This window comes from Elephantulus edwardii, unplaced genomic scaffold, assembly GCF_000299155.1.
Source record: "Elephantulus edwardii isolate Elephantulus edwardi_28Jun2011 unplaced genomic scaffold, EleEdw1.0 scaffold00012, whole genome shotgun sequence".
Lineage (NCBI taxonomy): Eukaryota > Metazoa > Chordata > Mammalia > Macroscelidea > Macroscelididae > Elephantulus > Elephantulus edwardii.
Genome location: NW_006399762.1, coordinates 8,963,524 through 8,983,955, shown reverse-complemented (window position 1 = coordinate 8,983,955; position 20,432 = coordinate 8,963,524). Strand labels below are relative to the sequence as shown.

General features: G+C 38.5%; 1 protein-coding gene across 3 annotated transcripts in view; it reads left to right on the top strand.

The window, feature by feature from the left end:
• Positions 1 to 10,887: 10,887 nt before the first annotated feature.
• Positions 10,888 to 20,432, top strand: part of SYNPO2 (synaptopodin 2) — a 292,099-nt gene continuing 282,554 nt past the window's right edge. For all 3 annotated transcript variants that reach the window (XM_006881064.1, XM_006881063.1, XM_006881065.1), the window contains exon 1: positions 10,888 to 10,992. In XM_006881064.1, the coding sequence (XP_006881126.1) occupies positions 10,888 to 10,992 (105 nt within the window). The remainder of the gene's footprint in view (positions 10,993 to 20,432) is intronic.

Here is a 20,432-nt window from a genome sequence, read left to right as displayed (position 1 = left end):
TAATTAATAATGAGGAGTGACTTCTAGGATTTGAGACTAGAAAGAAATCATGACACTAACTAACAAATAATAGTCATGATATATTTTGAATTAAAATGGCATTGTTATTGTCTTAGTTGCTGTCAAGTTGAGAAATGGCATTAGAAAGTTAAGAAAAGTGCAACAATGAATGAATGAAAATCCAAGTTTTCTGTAAAGTTTCATGGAAGTTTCAATTAAAAAAATTTAAAAAGAGAAAGTTAAAAAGAGATAGGAATAAGGAATAGGTTGTAAAAAATTTCAAATTATTGTAGATAATTCTTTTCTGTGTATTTATTCCTAGTTCAAGCCAAGCTCAGAATTTAAACTATGTTTCTAAGATGTCGATGTATAGGTTTGCTAAGGTATTCTTTGCTAAATTAATAATTGATTATATGAAAACATGTAAAAACATAAAATTATTGTCATTCAGTTGGAATTGACTCATCACTGACCCTCCAACAGTTTCTGAGGACATAAATGACACAGAGATTAGCCATATTCTCCATCAAAACTACTCTTGAATTTGAACCACCAGACAGGCGAGGCCTTTGGCTGCTTAGTGGTGCATATACCTTCAGACCACTACAGCAATTCGTCTTTTGATTTCCTGACTACTGGCACCAAGAGTGTTGATTGTAGAGCTGAGCAAGCTGTAATTGTTAGCCACCTCAATCTCTTCTTCATCTAGCATGGTGCTGCCAATTTAAGACAAGACATAGTTTCATACTATTGGTTTTGGCATTTGTTTTCACTCTTTGCTATTATAATTCATTTCAATAAGATTAATATCAGATGAACTACTAAAAAGCAAGTGTCAAAAATGCCACAAACATTTAATCTGGTAAACTACCTCATCATTTTTACAATATACGGTAACTCTCCCTCCTCCACCTGACCCCAAATCTCTTATCTGTATTTGGGGCTCGGCAATTTTCTAGAAGTTTCCAAGAATCTCATGCAGCTGTTGACAATATTGCTCTTGCACACAAGCCAAAAGAGATGGTTACAGAGTTTTCAATACAAGCTTCTTTGATTGGAGTGCTGGGCATAGACCACAGTCCCAGGGGAATTAAATGTGACAATATAAGCCATATGTCTTTAGCAGGGCAGGAAGAGTTGAGGCATCTGGATAATAATCAAGACAGTGGTCTAGAGAAGTCAAATTCTTAAGACTCTTCTTTCAACCTATGGAGTTAGCCTGTCACTGTTTCACGAATGGTGAGACTTGATCAAAAGAGAAAAGCTTTTACCACAGTACAGCAAGCAGCATAAGCATCAGCATGTTTGTAATTCATTGTAAACAGCTTTAGTTTGCCTGACTCCACAATCAAAACTCTTGGCACCAGCAGCCAGGAAATTAAAAGGTGTATTGTCTTGGGAAAGTCTGCTGTAAGACACGTCTCCAAAGCACTGAAGAGCAGTAATGTCACTATGGAGACTAAGGTGCACCTGATACAGGCCATGTCTTTGCAATCACTTGCTGTGCACCACGGATCTGGACAATGTCTAAGGATGATAAAAGGAGAATTAATGCCTTTGATATGTGGTGTTGGAGAAGAGTATTGAATATACCATGGACTGCTAAGAGAATGAACAGTTTCATCCTAAAGAGAGTCAAACCAGGCTGCTCCTTGGAGGCAAGGATTCTGAAGCTTCATCTGACATTCTACTTTGGACATATTGCAAGAAGGGACCAGATCTTGGAGAGGAACGTCATGCTTGGGAGGGTGGAGGAAGAGCTCAGGAGAGGAAGACCCTCGATGAGATGGATTGATTCTGTCACTGGGGTAATCGGTGTAGGTGTGTCAGAGACAATAAGATTGGCACAGGATAGAGCAGGGTTTAGGGCTGTTGTACATAGAGTTGCTATGAGTTGCAAGCAACTCAACGGCACATGATAACAACAAGTCCCACAAGATGATATGACATGGCCAGAATGGACGCTGCACACAGACTGGGTTTATATATCACAGCTGAAGTACAGTGAATTTAGAGATTGCATCATAGCTGAGGAAAAATGCACTTAGAGATTGCATTATTTTAATAACAATTTAATAACATTTACCCAATCAGCTTTATCTCCGATGAATAAAAAATAAATCTCAACCCTGAAGATTGCTTGATGCAAACACAACCCTAAGAAAGAATTCAGGGAAAGATTATTCCGGGCCTTCTACATTGATATACAGGAAAAACACAAAGAAGTACTGGAGAATCTTAAAGGACTGTCTCTCCTAACACACTTAACATACTTTCAGCTCCAGGTTGATTTTCCATGTGGTTATATGTATACTATTATCAGTATTATGGTGAAGGACCTTGTCCTTGACAATCACCTAGGAGAAGTCTTGAAAATGGTACAGCTATTGGACCCGGTGGTTAGTAGAAGTAGGTTGCACCATGGGGGATTACGTCTTACCAAAGGATTGGGTTTATATTATGGATGTTATTGATGGATACAGTCCCCTTTCATGAAGTTAATAAAAGTCAAACTCAGCCACATCCATATTGTTCATGTTACCACTACTCCTTTTACACATTGTTTTATAATATTACTTACACTTGATCAACAACTTTATGACTACATCTAATCAAACCTCTGCTGCACCTTGCCTATTCCTTCACTCCACCAATCTGTTCACTAAGAGATGTCCTAGTATTTTTTCCTTTCTGCATTCTTCCTCTTTTTTTTCCTTTCTCCCCCAATCATTTGAACAAATGAGTGTTCCAAGTTGCTACTTGTTGTGTCCTGTCGAGTCAGAACCAATCCATAGCTGACCCAGCAGGTCTTCGAAGTCAGTTGATCACATGGGAGGAGAGTGCCAATCTTTCTCTTACAGAGTGACAGGTGGATTCAAACAACATTCCTTATTCCTTAAGTAGCTCAGCTCCTTACCACTAAGACACCAGAACTCTTTAGCTGCTAATTACAATACATATTGTTGGTTCATCCGTTGTTAGGTTGGTCCTCCCTTCCCTTGATCCTTTACAGAATTTATTGTTCATACATTCATTCTATTTCTGCTTTCTCCATCTTCCCTCCAATTAATCCTGTTTTCACAGTAGCAGTCTTATATATTAACTGTGGGGGTTTTTTACCGAGTCATTTCATTGAGGATAATGTCTTCTAGGCTTGCCCATGGTTCAGTACTTTACAAGTTCTCCATTGTTCTTAAATGCTTCATAGTATCCCACTAATGTAACAACAATTTCTTTATCAGTTTGTTCACTGATAGGTAAAGGACTGTTTTCATCTTCTTGCTATTGTGAATAATGCTGCAGTAAGCATAGGCACACATCTATCTGCATCTCAGCTCTGATTTCCTTACGGGGGTGTGTGTGGGTGTGTGTGGGTGTGTATCGGCACCAGCAGCCAGGAAATTAAAAGACGTATTGCGATGGGAAAGTCTGCTGTTAGGGACCTCTTTAAAGTACTGAAGAGCAATGGTGTCTTTCTGGAGACTAAAGTGCGTCTGATACAGGCCATGGTCTTTGCAATCACTTGTTATGCATCAGAGAGCTGGACAATGACCAAGGAAGATAGAAGGAGAATTGATGCCTTTGAGCTATGGTGCTAGAGAAGAGTATTGAGAGTACCATGGACTGCTAGGAAAACAAACAGATTCATTCTGGAAAAGGTTAAACCGGACGGCTCCTTGGAGGCAAGGATTCTGAGGCTCCATCTAACATACTTTGGACATGTTGTAAGAAGAAACCAGTCCTTGGAGAAGGACATCATGCTTGGGAGGGTGGAGGCCAGGCATAGGAGAGGAAGGCCCTCTAGGAGATGGATTGATTTGGTGACTGGGATAATTGGGATGGGTGTGTCAGAGACAGTGTGATTGGCACAGGACAGAACAAAGTTTAGGGCTGTTGTACATCGGGTCGCTATGAGTCACAAGTGACTCAACGGCACATAACAACAACATATATATATATATATACACACACACACACACACACACACACATACATACATACATACATAGATATATATACACATACATACATACACACAACATACATACACAGGCCTGGAATAGTGGGTTCCAAAAGAATTTCTTTATTTATTTTTTGATGAAATATCAAATGGCTTTCCATAGTTGAAACTCATAGCAAGCTTGTGTACAACGGCTCTAAAGCCTGCCCTGAGCCAGTCTCACTGACTCTGACACACCTACCCCATTGCCCTAGTTATTCTATCAATCCATCTGATCTGGGGTCTTCCACTCTTGCACTGCGAGGTTTATAAAGGAAATAATTTGGGGCTTGGCAGGCAAAGGATATCACACAGTGAAAATCCAGATTCAGTCCAGCAGCACAAATAAATTCCTGTTTGTTTTCAGTTGTCCAATAAGCTTCATTCTGGCTTTGTCTTCAAGGCTCTGTCAGGCTATGCCTTGATGCAGTCCCTCCACAGTGTGGCCACCTTTCTCTCTCTTAATTTGACTGCACTGTTGTTGATGATTTAGAAGATGCTGATCAAAATGAAAACCAAGTGTCTGTGGTTGAGGCAGCTGAAGACTTTAACCCCAGAGTGGGCTAATGCAATGGTTAGAAAGGCCATTTTTTTCCTAGCATTTTTCTTATATATTCATTTTCTTTATTATTATTAAATTTTATTAATTTTAATGAACATTTACAGAGATTTTGGGTTTTCATTCATTCATTGTTGCACTATTCTCTCTGCCCTCCTCCCCAGTTCGTCCTTCTTTCCCCCCCCGAAAGTCTGTTTTAATTGTCCAATTGTCACAGTGCTTGTCAAAGCCAATTCTGATTAATCTCCTTTGTCAGTGTGTCCCTTGTCATTCCCTATCTCTCCTCCCTGAGAGAGACTTCACCTGATTCATAAGGAAAGGGGGATGGCGTATTCTCTTAGCTACTTCCTGCTGAAAACTGACGCTGTGGGTTTCAGGGTGAAGATCTTCTCTCACTACTCTAGAAAGGCCATTTTTAAAAGCCCTAACACTACGCAATGTAGGGGAATGATTGCATGAAAACTAATATTTTAAACAATTGTTGAGCTTCTCTGTGACAGAATAATATGAATTGAGAGTAGGACAATGACAACTCTGACATTTGGTACTCATTCCTAAATGAAGCTGGTATGGAAGAAATATCCTGTACTCATTTCTAAACTAATATATGTGGTATGTACTTCATCATGCATGGAGCTAGGATAGGGCATAGATTTTATCTACACTAATAACTACTCACTGGGTAATTCTAGTACTCTAGTGTTAACAAGTTGCACGACAATCCAAAGGCATGTGGTTCAAATCCACCAGCTGTTCCTCAGAAGAAAGACGTACAATCTCTTTCTGTGTGATTTACAGCCTCTGAAATCCCACTGAAAGGTTTAGCTATGAGCATATTCCAAGTTGATGGCACATAACATCATAGCTACTAAAGGAGAAGAGGGCACTGGTGGCCGAGTGGATAAAGAGTTGTGCTGTCAACCCAAAGGCAAGTGGTTTAAATCCAACATATGCTTTTAGGGCAAAAGATAGACAGTATCTTCCCATATGATTTACAGCCTGTGAAAACCCCCTGGGAGGTCAGCTCGAAGCTAGTACAGATTCAAAGGCAACGAGAGAGAGAATGAATGAGGGAGGGACAGAAAGTGAGGATAATAGCTACTACCTATTAAAGATGGTTTATAAACAATATAATTTAAAAATTTCATCTCTTTCCAGATTTTCCAAATTAGATAATGTGAAGAAAAAGAAATCAGAACATTTTGACACTGTTTCCTACTCCTTAATTTTGAGGGGTCTTACTCTTTAATTCTTCTCATATTATTTGAGCACTACTTAAGATGAACTGGCACAGTGACTGGAACAATGGACTTGAGGATATGAGAGATGATGAGGATGCCCCAGGAAAGGCAAGGTTCAGATCCACTGCTGTAGGTTCGCTATGAATCGTAGTTGACTCAGTGGCATCTATCAACAACAACAATAACAACAAAGTATGTGCCGGAAATTATGTTACACTTGGAGATACAATCCTAAATAAATACAAAGTGTCCTTCATTTTTACAAAGCTATAATTTGGTGTCAACAACCTGCGTTAATGCAGATGACACAAACCTGCTTGCTTAAACTAAGGAGGATCTGAAGTGCTTGCTGCAGAGGGTCAAGGACTGTAGCCTTCAATATGGATTGAAGCTCAACATCAAGAAAACAAAGATTCTCACCACTGGGCCAATTGGTAGAATCAGGGTGGATGGTGAAGAGATTGATATTATTAACAGTTTTAGTTTACTTGGTTCCACAGTCAAAGCTCTTTGTAGCAGCAACCAGGAAATCAGGAAATGAATTGCATTGGGAAAGTCAGCTGTGAGGGACCTCTCAAGAGTACTGAAGAGCAACAACGTCAGGCTGGAGACTAAGGTATGCCTCATCCAGCCTATAGTCTTTGCAATTACGTATTATGCATCAGTCGGACAGTGAATAGGGACGATAGAAAGAGAATTGATGCCTTTGAGCTGTGGTGCTGGAGAAGAGTGTTGAATATACCACGGACTGCTAGGAGAACAAATAGATTTGTCCTGGAGAGGGTGAAGCCGGGCTGCTCCTTGGAGGCAAGGATTCTGAAGCTTCGTCTGACATACTTTGGGCATGTTGCAAGGAGGGACTGGTCCTTGGAGAGGGACATCATGTTTGGCAGAGTGGAGGGACAGCGCAGGAGAGGAATACCCTCAATGAGATGGATCGATTCTGTGAGTGGAATGGTGGGAATGAGTGTGTTTGAGGCAGTGAGGTTGGCACAGGGTAGAATGGTGTTTAGGGCTCTTGTACATAAGGTCGCTATGAGTTGCAAGCAACTCGATGACACATAACAATAACAACAACATAATCTGGTATAGGATTTATGCAAGTTGAGAGACCATTAAAATGACAGGAAAATACAGAGTTTTGGAAGCACGTTGTAGAAACACCTCAACATGGCAGGAACTGGGAAAAGCTTTCTGGAGAAATGAAACATCTGATTTGTGAAAAGGATGAGTATGATGCATGTATGAGTAATGACTGGAGTTGCATGATCATCACCAGGTGATGCATGTATGAGTAATGACTGGAGAGCTTGGAAGAATGTCCCCCACAGATGGAACAGCATGGCAGGTTAGAGAAACAAAAAGTATTCCTGCATTTCTGGATTATAAAACCCAAGGTGAGAACGAGTGAGCAAGGAGGCAGAAGAAGTGAAGCATGAGAGGCAGACAGAATTATCTATGAAAAAGCCTTGGAACATCATGCTGAGATCTCTTGAGGACTTTAAGCACAGGAAATGTAAGATCAATATTACAGTTCAGAAGGATCTTCCAGGCTATAGCGTGAAAAAAACCCAACAGATAACAGGCTTTAAATGAGGTTAGGGCAAGGGGTCCAGTTAAGAGATTGCTGTCCAGACCAGACAGAAAAATGCTCATTAGTTGTGGGAATGGCACCAAGGGGCAGATGCAGATATATAATCTACTTTTTTAGATATATAATGTATTTAACGGTTACTATAAAGATGCACTCATAAATCTTCATGGGTACATAGATGCATGTTATAAAAGAGTGCTGGAGGGAGGATAACAATGAATAAAAAAATAGATATTTTAAATTAAGGCAAATAGTGTTTCAAATATTGGCTCTATGATGTAGAAGGAAAATGATTTAAAATTCTCTCAATTTCAGATAATTACCAATAAAAGAGAGGCACTAAGAACTACCTAGCAGAAATTCTCTGAGGATAAAAATTCTGGCACGTGCTTAATTAATGATAGCAAATGTGAACCCTTGGTTTTGTCTAGGGGAATTAGTTTGATGAAGAAACTATTGAGTGCAGCCCTTAGGAATGAATTTCTGTAAATCACAATAAATTACATTTCCAGTAATTTACAGTAGTGTATAACTGGTGGGACAGTGGTTAAGTGAGTGTTAATCCTAAGGTCAGAAGTTTGAAACAACTGGAGAGATGTGGCAATATATTCCCCTGAAGACTACAGTCTTAGAAATCCAGTGAGGCAGTTCTGTTTGTCCTGTAGGGCATCTATCAGTTGGCATTGATTAAATAGCCCTGGGTTTGCTTTGGTTTATAGTGGTTTATATAAAATTTTTTTTCTTCTCACACACAGCAAGATGACCGCAAGTGAACAGCTGTTGACATCGATTCTGTAAGAACTGAAAACCCTGCAGTGATCTTAGCCTTTCTCTCCTTGTTGCAGCACGGTTGCCCCAGTTCCAGTCTCCAACATCGTGCTTTCATTTAAGTTAGGACTAAAGGAAACAAGGCATGCCAGAAAGGTAATGAGTTAAACAATTACTCTGAGTTTGAGAACACAGAAGGAAAGACGGAATTTGGGGTAAGAGCAATCAAATTGGTTCTGAATATAACAAATTTTAGGTTTCTGTCATAAAGAAAAAGGTTTGAGTAGAAAGTTGTATATTCCTGAAACTAAGGGAAGGTATCTCAGATTAAGGCAAAGTCTGATGATGACAGGATTAATAAAAAGGGTGTAGTCTGGAGACCAAGATGTGTCTGATCCAGGCCATGGTCTTTGCAATTGCTTGCTATGCATCAGAAAGCTGGACAGTGACTAAGGATGACAAAAGAAGAATTGATGCCATTGACTTGTGGTGCTGGAGAAGAGTATTGAACATAACATGGACTGCCAAAAGAACTAACAAGTTTGTCCTGTAGAGGGTGAAACCAAGTTGTTCCTTGAGGGCAAAGATTTTGAAGGTCCATTTCACATACTTTGGTCTTGTTGCCAGGAAGGACAAGTCCTTGGAGAAGTACACCATGCTTGGAAGGATGGAAGGACAGCACAAGAGAAGACATTGGATGAGATGCATTGGCACAGTTACCGAGGTAATGGGGATAGAGGGGTCAGAGGTAGTGAGACTGGCTTAAAACTATTGTGCATAGGATTGCTTTGAGTTACAAGTGACTTGACAGCACATACCAACAACAGAGTGAGACAAATAGACAGGATGTCTTCCTGGTGAACCCCAATATTTTGTTGATCGTTAGAGAATTTAACAAAGGAGAAAGGAATGGTTAGGAAATTACAGACATAGATAAGAGAATATGCTATATCCTGTAAGTCTAGGGGAAAAATACTTTAAGTAGGGCATTCCATTGACTTGATAGTCAATAGTAAGTATTACACATAAACAAGGAGATATTAAGTTACTTTATCAAGATCTTTACCTATTGTGGACTGAGGAACAAAAAGGAAATAAGAAAATACAAAGAATGAGTGCTAAGTCTCTTATTTTCTTTTCTCAGATTTCTTCTTGTGGAATTTCATGTATAACTTTTTTTTTTTTTTGAGAGTAAAGACAATTCACCTTCTAAAGAGAATTAAACTTGGGGGGATGCCTGGTCCTCATGACTTCATGGGTTGAGAGTCACTGATTTCCTTGTCCTTACTTCAAGTATGACAGAAATAAAACCACTTAACATGTTTGACTTCTGAGGGATAGACATTGTGAAGATGATAATCGTACAGTACTCCCCAGTATTGAAACAGGCAGAGTGTTTAAAAAAACTGTTATCTCCTACCATGTGAGTGGAAAAGAAAATATAGGTAAAACAAAAGTGATCCGTTTGTTTACAATATATTGCTTTAAAATTTAAGATATCAACTGTTTTGAACCACATATGCACTTTTCTATTGAAACATCCATAAACAGAACAAAATAAGAAAAAGAAAAAAAAAGCTTAGATTAATAGAAGACATCGTACGCAATCAGTTATAGGAATCAGGTTTAAGAAAATTAGCAGGAAGGAATAAATGAAACACTTTTTCAAATTTGAAGTACTTCAAACCATGCAGCTCTGGTGACGAGTCTGTAAGGAACTGCACCGCTAACCCAAAGTCCCCACACCCCTTTGAGTGCCTGGAGTCCACCAATGGCTCTAAAGAAGAAAGGTGGAAATTCTCTCCCCGAATACCCACTGGTGGGTCAGCTACTAGTCAGTTTTCCACAATATTGAGTTTGAGTTTTCAAACTATACACTTAAAAGAAAATTATTTAAATGTCACATCCAGGCCTCATTCTTTCTCGTGTGTTTCTCTCTCTCTCTTTCATATGTTCTTTATCTCTATCTCTATCATCTCTCTCTCTATTTCTTCGACACAAAACCAACCATAGTTTAGAAAATAGAAAAGCACTTTTTCAGAACAGGAAGTTTCATTTTCTTATATAGATGTTTATGTTTAATTTCCTCTTGTAAAATTACTTCTGCAATAAATCCTAGAAAAACAATAATGTAACTCACTGTAACTCCTATGGTCTACTTTATTCATCAATGTGGTAATTTTCAAAACATTTACTTGAGAGATCCTAACCCCTCCTTCTCCTAGGAGTTGAGTCTTCACAGATACTAAGCTGTCACAGTAGCAGAGAGATGAAAAGCTTTACGGGGCCTCTAGTAGTAGAAATTATTAAATGTAAGTTTTCCAGTCATCCTTTTAAGTGTTGAGATTTTACTCTCTCAATGCTACACAAATTTTGCTCTCCTCTCTTCAATCTTATCCAAAATGGGTTCAGGGCCCCGCGGGGTTGGGGGTACAGCTGCTTTCCTTCCCTTCCCGAAGGTGGGCTGAGCAAAGCGGTGTGACGCAAGAGTGGGCTGTGTCCTGGATGCGAGCGAGCGAGCGGAGGAGTCTCTGCGCCCTTGTGAATGAGCCCATTTGCAGCGCGCATTCACCGCTGCGTCCGGACAGCGGGGCGAGCGGTGGACGCTCTGAGACGCCGACCTGCCTCCTGGGACTGCAGCGCCACGCTAAGTGCACAGCTTCAGCCACACCCACGCTTCTCCTGTCTTTTCAAATTCTTCATGCTGCCCAACTAAAAGGAGAAAATGGGCACCGGGGATTTTATCTGCATTTCCATGACCGGAGGGGCACCCTGGGGGTTCCGACTGCAGGGTGGCAAGGAGCAGAAGCAGCCCTTACATGTTGCCAAGGTAGGATCTGGGGAATGGGGTTTATATTGCTCTCTCACTGCTGGGCGGGGAAGAAGCAGCAACCTGTTGATGGGATTTTCAAGTTCTGCTTTAGAACTCAGATTTTTTTAAAAAGATTTGTGCTTAAGGAACTTTTGCGTGTACGATACACCATATATGTAATTAACTTGCAAATACAAAGAGAGGTGTATTTATCAACTGGTGGAAAGGCCTCATTAATCTCTGACAACCAGGGAGGCAGGCAACTGGGAACAATCTGCATAGGCAATATTAGAATTATTGTTGAATTATTGTTTCATGTTACTTTACTTGGCTCTGGCTCGGCATAAGCAATCAGCCCAGCTATTTTTGGGACTCTTAGAAAAAGTGTTGGTAGTGGCATTTATTGTGTAGCATTCAAGAAAAAGCCAAGTTTGGGCAATGCTTTTTGAAGTCTCATGAAGATGTCATAAAATCTATTTAAAAGAATACCCTTTTAAGGAATTGACAAATAAACGCAAAATCCATTGTGTGTACTCATCTGGTTAAGAGCTTAAAATAAAATTCAGAAGTATTAAAAATGTGTTGTAACTTAGTGGTGGTAGTTTTGTAATGCCTACACTAAGTATTTTAAGTGCTTTCTTTAATTGCTGCTTTGTTTCTTGATTGGTTGTTCCCTTGAGTTGGTTTGTCTCATGGTTTAACATTATTTGAGAGGCCCTGAATATGTTCAGCTGAGACTGAACCAACATTAATTTCATACAGCCTAAAGCTGGCTAACCTTTACCTGCTTTTAATGGTAAATTGTCAAATAATATGAAAGAGCATGCTCAACTGTTTTCCTACTTAATGCTTCTGTGAAAAATGGATTTGGATCTTCATGAAATATATAGGGCACTAGCCTTTATAATTTCTGCATCTCTTTGACTTTTTACTTTTTGTAGAAAGGTTCAGTATAAAGAAAAGTTTGTCTTTGAAAAGTTCTGTTCCCAGGCATCCCTCGAAAATCCTTTCAGAATGTTGGTGGTGGAATCCTGCCACCTAGTGAAAAGTTCAGGCAGCAAGAATGAAGCACAAAACCAGAGATGAGAAGCAGAATTTTTAGAACTAAAAAGTTGGTCTTCTTTTTTTTTATCAGAGATATCCAGTTCAAGCTCCTCTAACTTTGGTTAAGGAGAGGGCTAGAGAGGTTAAGAAATTCACCTCCAGTCCTACTGTTTGAACTGACAGGGCTGTGAAAGGATACAGAAAGGTGGTTCATTGAGTTTCTTCAGTAATCAGTAGAGAGCAAGATCAGATAAAATATTAATGCCTATGTAGAATTCATGAGACTGAAGTGGTCTAGAATAGCTGTTGGCTGGCTCTGGTTACTGAGATTTGGATTCTAATCCCAGGTCTGATCCAATATGCATTCTAACTTTAGATACGTTTTTTTTTTACCCATTCTGTCTTACTAGGGTGTGTGTGTGTGTGTGTGTGTGTGTGTGTGTGTGTGTGTGTGTAAGGAGAGAGATACACACACACAGATTTTGAGTAAAGTGGGGGAAGAGAAAAGAAGAGGGAATTGGACTGTAAAATCAGTGAGGTTTTATCTTTCTCAAATATCTATGATCCCAATGGCATACGATTTTAGAATAACTGGAAAAGTAGTTGCAATTTGGATTCACAAGTGCTGGGGAGTTGCTATTTTCTGGTGGCTCTACAGTTGTCAGACTTTAAGAATAGACCAAGTAGTGACTTTCTCCTGAACTCTGTGTGCATTGGTTGTGGAGTGGAACCACCATGTGGCAATTCTTGAAGAACTGAAGCAGTTTGCTAGTGAAGGGCGATGTGGAGACATTTCATTGCATCTTCTTGTTTTTGTCATTGGATCTCTTATTGCTAGGATTTAGAGGCTAAGAGACAATCATCCTGACCTAGGCTCCCATAAAATATTTTTTCTCATAAGAGCCATGCAATATATTTGTTTTAAAAAGAATTGGAATTGGGTTCTTTGGTTTCTTTTTCTAGTTTATGTGTGTTTGTATTTCTGTTTCCTTTCTGAGAGAAAAAGGAAGAGGGAAGAAGGGAGAGAAAGAGAGAGCTAAAGAGGGAGGGAAAGAAACAAATGTAATTTTTGCTCTACTTTTGCTCAATATGTTAAAAAGAAATGACGGACACATACAGGAAGCTCTGGTAACCTAGTTGCGAGGAGATGTGCTTACAACTAAAAGGCACATGCTTTGAGTTTACCACAGAAAGATGAACAATCTCCTTTCTGTGTGGTTTACAGCCTCTGAAAGCCTGCTGGAGGGTCAGTTATGAGTTGGTTGGGTACAAAGAGAACTGAGTAAAGAGATATATTCCTAAGTTAATATTATTATTGTAATATTATTTTTGTTATCTTTTCCTTCCAATTCAGTTACTTATACAAGCTGTATTTATTCTGGAAAACCTTTGGAGTTAGAGTGCTGTTCTCTTCTATCTACTGTCAAAGACATGGACTGAATCACATATTTTAAAAAATTTATTGAGTCTACTTCATCTAGTAATGGCTTCTCATGGAGGTCAGGGTAGAGTGAACTTGGATATAAACTTTCTCTTGACAAATGAGATGCTCACTTTTTTTAAGAACATACACACGTTTATATAGGGAAAAAAAAATAAGTCTTTCTGAACAAAAGACAGCTTCAAGCAGCAGCTCAACCATACCCCTTAAATGAGCAGTATTGTGTTGTTGTTGTTTTGTGCCATAGAGTCGGAAGCGACTCATAGTTGACCCTCCAGTGATTTTCAGAGGCAATAGTTTTACACGTAAAGTAATTATCTATATTTAAAAAAAATTGACTTGCTGCTAAATTCCATGTAGAATAAAAATCTAACAAGCTGAAAAAGCACAGGAAAATGCCAGTGCAAAGTTATTAAGAGTGGTCAGAAATGAAATAGCTTTATAATTCCCCAAAATACCCTTGCAAAGGCATGTTTACTCACTTTTGAGAGATGCTCAAACATTTTAAGTAGTTGAACTGGTGGAAATGTAAACATTAAGAACCTGGTTTTGAAATGTTTTTGTATCTTTCAGTTTCTATTCTAAATATATGTGATGGGAAGCAAACCTTCCTAACACAAAATCATGAGACAATTCTCTGAAAATTATATTTTTAAGGAATCACACAGGGGAAAAAATGTATTCAGTCATAACCATAACATAAACCCCTCTGTGTGTGTGCAGATGTCCCTATAAAACATATGCCAAACTTTCACCTTACAAACACTTTTTTTTGAATATGTATTTACTTGGCTATGTCTCTGGATATACTCCTGGCAAATCATTTTTGAAAATCTTTATGATAAGGAGGAGGGAATGTTAGTTTTATAAACAAAATTTACGTTCAATCCAGAAAGAACTCATAATTTTAAAATAAAGCATGAAGACATATTCAGACTGTTTAACTTTTACATCTTTAAATATGGTTAAAAGTCTTGTTCAACACTTATAAACCATCGTATTTAACCTCTTGCATCAATTTTTAAATTCAAAGGTTTAAATAACTGTTAAGACCAAGATGGCATTTGCAATCATTCATTTCTTCACACAGATAGAGTTTTAATGATTCTTATCTATTACTGCTAGTATGCCCTTTAAAACATTGAGTAGCAAAGCATACTTTAAATAAAATCATTCTTATTCTTTAGTTCCATCAGTGAGTTTTTTACAGTACTTCAAGTTGAATAATTCCAGGAAGATAGCTATTTGTAGGAAAAGGTAGTATTTTAAAATAACTGAATGCGTGTATTTGAGGGTTGTTTTTTATCATTTAGGTGCAGTCAAGTTGGTAAACATCTCATAGCAACACTTACAACAAAATTAAACACTGCCTGATCCTGCACCAGCCTTACAAGATTGCAATGTTTGAATCCATAGAGAAGCTACAATGCCAATCTATTTTATTGGGGATCTTCCATTATTTTAATGATCCTCCACTTTACAAGCATGTCTTTCTCCAAGAGCTGATCCCTCTTGATAATATGCCTCCAGTAGCTGGGACCAAGTTTCGAATCCTCGCTTCTAAGTAACATTCTTGCTATATTTCTAAGATGTAATTCCTTGTTTTATTTGCCTACTCTTAAAAACATCAACAGTATTTGAGGATGTTGTTTTTGTTAGGTGCTGTTGAGTCAACACATGATGACGACCCTATGAACAATAAATTGGAATCTTGCTTGCATGGCCGGATGATCTCTGCCATGTCTGTTGTTGCAGTCACTTTGTCATTCTGTCTTCCTGACAGTCTTCTTCACTGATTCTCTTCTCCAAGCATTTGACTACAGTTCTAGTTTTTCCAAGCACTATATCTTTTTTCCCCCCCAGAACTGACCCCTCCAGAAAACATGCCCAAAGTATTTGAGAAGCTCACTAAGCTAGCTTCTAAGGACCATTCTGGGTGCACTTCTTCCAGGTCAGGTCTGTTCTTTTGGCTGTGTGTGGCATGTACAAAACCTTTCACTAACACTAAATTTCAAAGGCATCTGTTATTTAGTTGTTTTTTTTAAAATTTATATTACTCTGATTTATTAATTTCACATGTATATGAAGCAACTGAAATACCAGGACTGAGGCAGGTGCACTTTAGTCTTTTGCTTAGTTTCTTGCTCTCTAACAGTTTTAAGAGGTCCTTGATAGCAGATTTTCCTAAAGTTCTGGACTGCTGATACCATGGGTACTGGTTGAGGATCAAAAGTAAAATGAAATCATTGACAATTTCAGTCTTTTCCCCATCTATACGGATGTTGCCTGTTGGTTCAGTTGGGCTCTGATAGCGTACTTTGTAGGATGTTGGCTGATAAATAAAACAACAAAACAAAAAGAAAAGAAAAAAAGAAGACTACAGATCTTGATCATTTGAATTTGTCAATGGCCCTTTGCAAGAAAGAGGAACCAGTCTCAATGGCAAGTGAGAATTTGAGGATAAATTTTCCCTAATATATATGGAAAAATATACCTAATTATACATTTTTATTGACTTTTGTCCATTTCCTAGAAATTCTAAAGCCTGACATATTTATAGATGTTAGTACACCCTAGTTAAGTATCTTTAACAGATATTATAGAAAATCAGCATTTAAAAAATTTTTATTGTATATTAATTTATTTATGAAATTCAAATACATTGTTTTTCAGACTAGGTTCTTCCAATTTCCCTCACCCCCCACTCATCAGATTATATGACTTCATGATTAAGCACACCCCTCCACCCCCAAACACATCATTATCCTTCTCTTCCACCCTCCCCACCTTGGATCCTCATACTCATTCTAGAATAATGGTTTTATACAATATTTGTTCGTGGGAGACTGGGTTTGTTCACTCAGAATAATGCTTTCCAGTCCCTCCTAAATTAGATAATAATCTTCAAGATCATTGCTCCTGTCTGTTGTATAGTATTCCATCTTGTGAATGTACCATAATTTCTCAATTTGTTTGACTGTGGTTGGACATCTGGGCTGTCCCATGTTTTTGTGATGGTGAATAATATTACTATGTACATTGATGTACAAGTTTTTGTGCCTCACTACTTATTTTCTCAGGGAATATTCAAAGCAGTAGTATAGGTGGGTCATATGGAATTTCTATGTTCAGCTGTTTGAGGAAGTGCAAAACTGCCTTCCAGAATGGTTGTGTCATTTTACAATCCCACCAAGAATGTATAAGAGTTCCTATTTTTCTACATCGTCTCCAACATTTATTACTTGTTGCCCTGCTAAACTTTGCCACTGCTACTGGGGTAATGTGCTATCTCATTGTAGTTTTGATTTGCATCTCTCTTGTTGCCAGTGATTTGGAGCATTTCTTCATGTGTCTGTTGGCCATTTGAGTATCTTCCTTTCTGAAAATTCTTTCCATGACCTTAAAACCTTCTGCACAGCAGTAGTAACAAAAACAGCATGGTACTGGTACAATAACAGGCACATAGACCAATGGAACAGAATTGAAAACCCAGAAATAGAACCAGTTATCATATGATCAACTGATATTTGACAAGGAAATCAAAGCTATCAAATGGGGAAATGAAAACCTCTTCAAAAAATGGTGCTGGCAATACTGGACTTCCATCTGCAGAAAGCTGAAACAGAATCTGCATCTCACCCTATACACAAAAATCAACTCAAGGTGGATCAGAGACCTGGGAGTAAAGCCCAAAACCATGAAGTTCTTAAGAGATAAATAGGGACAAGCTTAGAAGCCCTAGTCTACAGTATAAAGAGACTGCCAGATACAGCCAGAAGTGTACAATCTGAAGATAATAAAATTGATGATTGGGATGTTCTAAAGATTAAACCCCTGTGTGCATCAAAAACTTTTTCCAACAGCGTGAAAAGAAAACCTTCCGATTGGGAACAAATATTTGGTAATACCATCTCAGACAAGAGTCTCATAATGAAAGTTTACAGAATACTCCTGGGCCTCCACAAGAAAAAGATTGATAATCCAACTACAAAATGGGCAAAAGACATGGAAAGAATTTTTCAGACTTTTGTTTTAAGACAGAAACTGTTCAAAAAAGACAATAGTAGAAAAGTATTGACTATTCATTCTTTTTATAATCATGTGGATATCGCCCACATGTGGCATGCATTTATCAGACACTTACCAAGTGCCAGAAAGTATTTTAAGTGATCTACAATCAGTGTCTCTTTAAAAGATGCCCCAAAGCTGTGAAATAAGTATTAAACAGATTCTCATTTTAGACATTAGGGAATTGAGACAGAGAGGCTAAATTATTTTCCAAGTGTTTAACTATCAAAAAATTGATACAGTTTGGTTGGTGTTCTAACTTTAAACAGCAGCATAGTATGCTATGCTTCCTTGGAGAGGGTAAAATTAAGTTATGGTTATTGTAAAGGAGAATTTTTTTTCAAATTTAAATAAATGTGTCTAATGCATATATAATGTTATGCCTCCAACCCTGATTAATTGATCTGGTCTGCTCCCTAGGCTTCAGAATTTCTATTATCTTCAGAATTTCTGAAGATAATTCTGACCTATAGTCAAGATTCAGAATCGTATATGTCCTCCACCACTGATGGGTGATGTGAACTCTCCTTCCAGCACTTTCTTAGAACCCCTCTTGTGGTTGTTGTAGTTATTAGATGAGTATAAGTCATAGCAACTATGAAAAACCAATTTGAGTATTGTCCTATACTGTGCCATCCTCACAGACTCTGCCACACTCAAGCCTGTTGCTGTAGTCACTGTATCAGTCCACCTGGTTGCAGACTATCCTGTCTTTCACTTCCCCTCCACCTTTTCAAGCATGATGCCCCTCTGCAAGGAATAACAGCTCCTAGCAACATTCCCAACTATGTGAGATAAAATTTCATCCTTTTTGCCTCCAAGGAACACTCTGGCTGTACCTTCTCCAAGACATATTTGTTCTTTTGGCAGTTCATGGGTTCTTCAGCACTCTTTTCCAATACCACAGTTCAAAGGCATCATTTTTTCTTCTGTCATCCTTAGTCATTGTCCAGCTCTCAGAGCCATAGGAAATGTCTAAAAAAAACCCCCATGATCTGAATCATGTGCACTTTTGTCCTTAAATTGACATTGTTACTCCTCAGTAATTTGGAGAGGTCTGGCTGCAGATTTTCCAAGTGGATCGGACTTGATCTCCTGACTGCTGGTACCAAGGATATTGATTGTGGATCCAAGTAAGATGCATTTGTTGACAGTCTCAATCATCTCTCCTTCCATCATAATGTTGCCTGTCAGTCCAGTGGCAAGGAATTTTGTTTTGAAACAGAACCTCTACTCTACTCTAACTAAAGATAAGAGGAGGACCAGCGAGAGCCCACGCCCTTGGCTTAGTGAGCAGGTCATGATTTGTGGTGGGATTCTCTCTTTCTAAACAAATGATCTGTTCATTGATCATTGTAAAGATTTGTTGTTCATGCAAGAAGATAAAAAAAATGGCAAAAAAATCCACAAATCTCATAGTCACAGAAAAGACATTGATGGACACTTAACACAATTACTAACAAAGAGAGAGATGCTACCTCACTCATCTGCCGTTATTGCTACATGTATCTACTGCCTCACTCTATCTTCAATCTTTCCATCTTGTCTCTCAGAGATAAGAGGAAGTAAGTAAAAGGCAAACAATATCCTATTTTCTGTGCTAAGCCCTGGAGCCACAAGCTTAACTATATAGCGCTTAGAAGGAGAGGGCTTAGAGTCAGATGTAAGACTGAAATTTTAATGAGACATCACTGCTTAGTTGTGACATTTGACTGAGGTAATATTGAGGAAAGTCTGGTGGTGTAGTTTTTAGGAAACTGTACTGCTAACCGCAAAACCTTGATGGTTCAAATCTATCAGTGGCTCCTCAGGAGAAACTTAGGCTGTCACCTCCCATGTGATTTACAGCCTTCGAGACCCAATAGAAGGTCAGCTATGAGCTTGTTCCAACTTGATGACAATGAGAAAGAGAATATAAAGAAAGAAATTTCACTTCCTATGGCTGAAAACAGTTACAAACAGAAATTAAAATAGGTTAGTGTTTATGTGGAACAAAGTTGAAGCTCCTCCAAAAAACAACTCTAGCACTCGGATTTCTTTTATCCACATGCACTTGTAATAATGAATGCTGTTGTTATGTGCTTTGGAATCAACTTCAAGTTATTAACCCCATGTAACAGAGTAAAAATATCCCATAGTCATTTCTTACCTGTGATCTTTCTTGGTTCCGCCATTTGGCTAGCAGTTGTGTTCTGACCCACTGTGCCCCAGAATTTCTTTGATATACGTTAGCCCTGAAATTGTCACCAACTCTTGTGCCTTTCGTTAATGATAGTGCTAACATAATTATTCCAGGTAGAATGAATAAAAATCTGGCTGTAGCCTTAGTACGAATTGTAAATGACCCCCTCTGATCTTTTGTTGATTTGGATATGAATCAGTACATGAGTATCTTAGGATACTTTTTGTTAAAGTGCTAGTACGCTTTAGAATCTAGAAGATTCTTCTTCAGCATTACAGTAGAAGTTGAGGAGTCTCAGTTTAGAAGTACTCGGAACTTTTGTTGGATGTAATTGTTGATGTTTTTAAATAAGTGATATTCCAGATTTCAAGTCAATACTTAATGTAGTTATGACTTAAAGATTGTACTTAACTAAAATTTGTATAATTTTTAGTAATTATTTAAAAGACAGGTTAACTTTGAAAAGAATTCAACTTTGATAAACACTCAGGAATATAAGCTTATTTATACACATAATTAAATAAAATGTTGTTGTTGTTGTTATGTGCCGTCGAGTCGCTTGTGACTCATAGCAACCCTATGTACAACAGCTCAAACCCTGCTCTGTCCTGTGCCAATCTCATTGTCTCCGACACACTCATGCCCATTGCCCTAGTCACCGAATCAGTCCACCTCCCAGAGGGCCTTCCCCTCCTGCACCTGCCGTCCACCCTCCCAAGCATG